The following is a 1,811-nucleotide window of genomic DNA, read 5'->3' as shown; positions in this document are numbered from 1 at the left end:
GACCAGGTACGAAGCTGATGGAACTCCAAAGTATTACGCTGATGTAGCTCAATTAGTTCGACCTGAACGTAATACACTAACAGTTAGCTTTAAAGATATTGAAAACTTTGACTCCGACTTGGCAGTGACGATACAGCAAGAATATTACAGGTATAGTCATCACAATTTACACCATAACACGCCAAAAAAATAATCCAACTCTAATCAATGTCGTATACTGCATAACCACATGATGATACGCATATATTCCAATGATATCACCTCAGTTATCGTACTTGTTGCCTACGCATACATTCATGTCGTAAATGCTAATTTCCCCTTCCAGCTAGTTGGATACAGATCAATACACGTCTAGCACGCATCAATGTACTGTACTGTTCGTGACCTGTAGAATTATTGCTACTTATTGAATATTTTGTATCAATCGTCATACATTCTCGTATATAGAGTTTTTCCTTATTTATGTCGAGCTGTAAGAAAATGCACTCAAGAACAAGACAAGATACCCCAAGAAAAAGAATTTTTCATCAGTTTTGCTGACTTTGATACTCGACACAAGTAAGTCACTAGCAATACATCGTGCAGGAATTATGAGATAAAAATTTAATGTCTTACAATAACTGGATTATTGACTGTGCGTTGTAATAAAATAATTAAGGGTACGTGAGATGACCACTCAAAAAATTGGCAGTTTGCTCAAAATCAGAGGCCAAGTTGTTCGTACTCATCCTGTCCATCCTGAGCTAATAAATGGTACTTTTATATGTCTTGAATGTCAAGCTGTCATCAAAGATGTCGAACAGCAAATGAAGTTCACTCAGGTAATGAATAAAATCGTTGTAATAAAATGGATGATAGTGGTAATCTATTTCAGTAATTAAAATTATCAAAAGTAGACCGAGACAGATTTCTTGATACTCCTTTTCTTTACAGCCTGTGGTTTGTAGGAATCCTGCCTGCCAAAATCGTTCAAAATTTATGTTAGATGTCGATAAATCAATTTTTGTCGACTTTCAAAAAATACGAATCCAAGAGACCCAAGAAGAGCTTCCCCGAGGCAGCATACCTAGAAGTATGGAAGTGATTTTAAGAGCTGAAGCTGTTGAACAAGCGCAAGCTGGTGATAAATGCGATATTACCGGAACCTTGATTGTAGTGCCGGATGTTTCTCAGTTGAGAACACCTGGTCAGTATTTCAACTTTAATGTTACTTCATACTTAATTGCGGTGTTACGAAATATTTTCAAACAGCACAATTAAACTATTACAAACAACTTTGAATGCTAATAGGTACAACTTCAGAGCCTGCTTCAAAAAGGCGAACTAATGATGGTTATAACAATGATGGCGTAAGGTGGGTTCAAAATTTACTTTCTAAGTGAGTTGCCATATTGAAGTATATTTATTTTTTCCTTCGCAACTTTAGTGGCTTAAAATCATTAGGCGTACGCGAGCTATCCTACAAACTTTCGTTTCTAGCATGCAATGTTACTCCGGTAGATGCAAAGTTTAGTGGACGGGATGCTCTAGGAGATGAAATGACTGCTGAGAGGATCAAGAAACAAATGACAGAGCACGAATGGCAAAAAGTTTATGAAATGAGCTCCGACAAAAATCTCTATCAGAATCTTATTACTAGTTTATTCCCTACAATTCATGGTACAGTTCTATGAAATTATTTTAATGACTATTGTAATTGTAATTTAATATTGTATTAATTGATGCTGTAACAACGACGACATGAGTTGCAATTACAAAAACAGAGCATGTAATAGTATGATACATGTTACTGTAGGACAAGACGAGGTGAA

The 1,811-nt window shown here is 35.9% G+C and overlaps 1 protein-coding gene across 1 annotated transcript in view; it reads left to right on the top strand.

Moving 5' to 3' along the window:
• The window catches only part of TRIADDRAFT_62527 (uncharacterized protein), a gene marked incomplete at both ends in the record, with an annotated part of 35,822 nt that extends 34,149 nt beyond the window's left edge, over positions 1 to 1,673 (top strand). The window contains 6 exons of the mRNA XM_002118454.1: positions 48 to 150; positions 448 to 558; positions 659 to 821; positions 934 to 1,186; positions 1,291 to 1,354; positions 1,427 to 1,673. Coding sequence (XP_002118490.1) covers positions 48 to 150; positions 448 to 558; positions 659 to 821; positions 934 to 1,186; positions 1,291 to 1,354; positions 1,427 to 1,673 — 941 coding nt within the window. The remainder of the gene's footprint in view (positions 1 to 47; positions 151 to 447; positions 559 to 658; positions 822 to 933; positions 1,187 to 1,290; positions 1,355 to 1,426) is intronic.
• Between the last annotated feature and the right edge of the window lie 138 nt (positions 1,674 to 1,811).

Source organism: Trichoplax adhaerens, genomic scaffold (assembly GCF_000150275.1).
Source record: "Trichoplax adhaerens TRIADscaffold_105 genomic scaffold, whole genome shotgun sequence".
In the NCBI taxonomy this organism is placed as follows: domain Eukaryota; kingdom Metazoa; phylum Placozoa; class Uniplacotomia; order Trichoplacea; family Trichoplacidae; genus Trichoplax; species Trichoplax adhaerens.
This window is presented reverse-complemented; position numbering and strand designations above follow the sequence as displayed.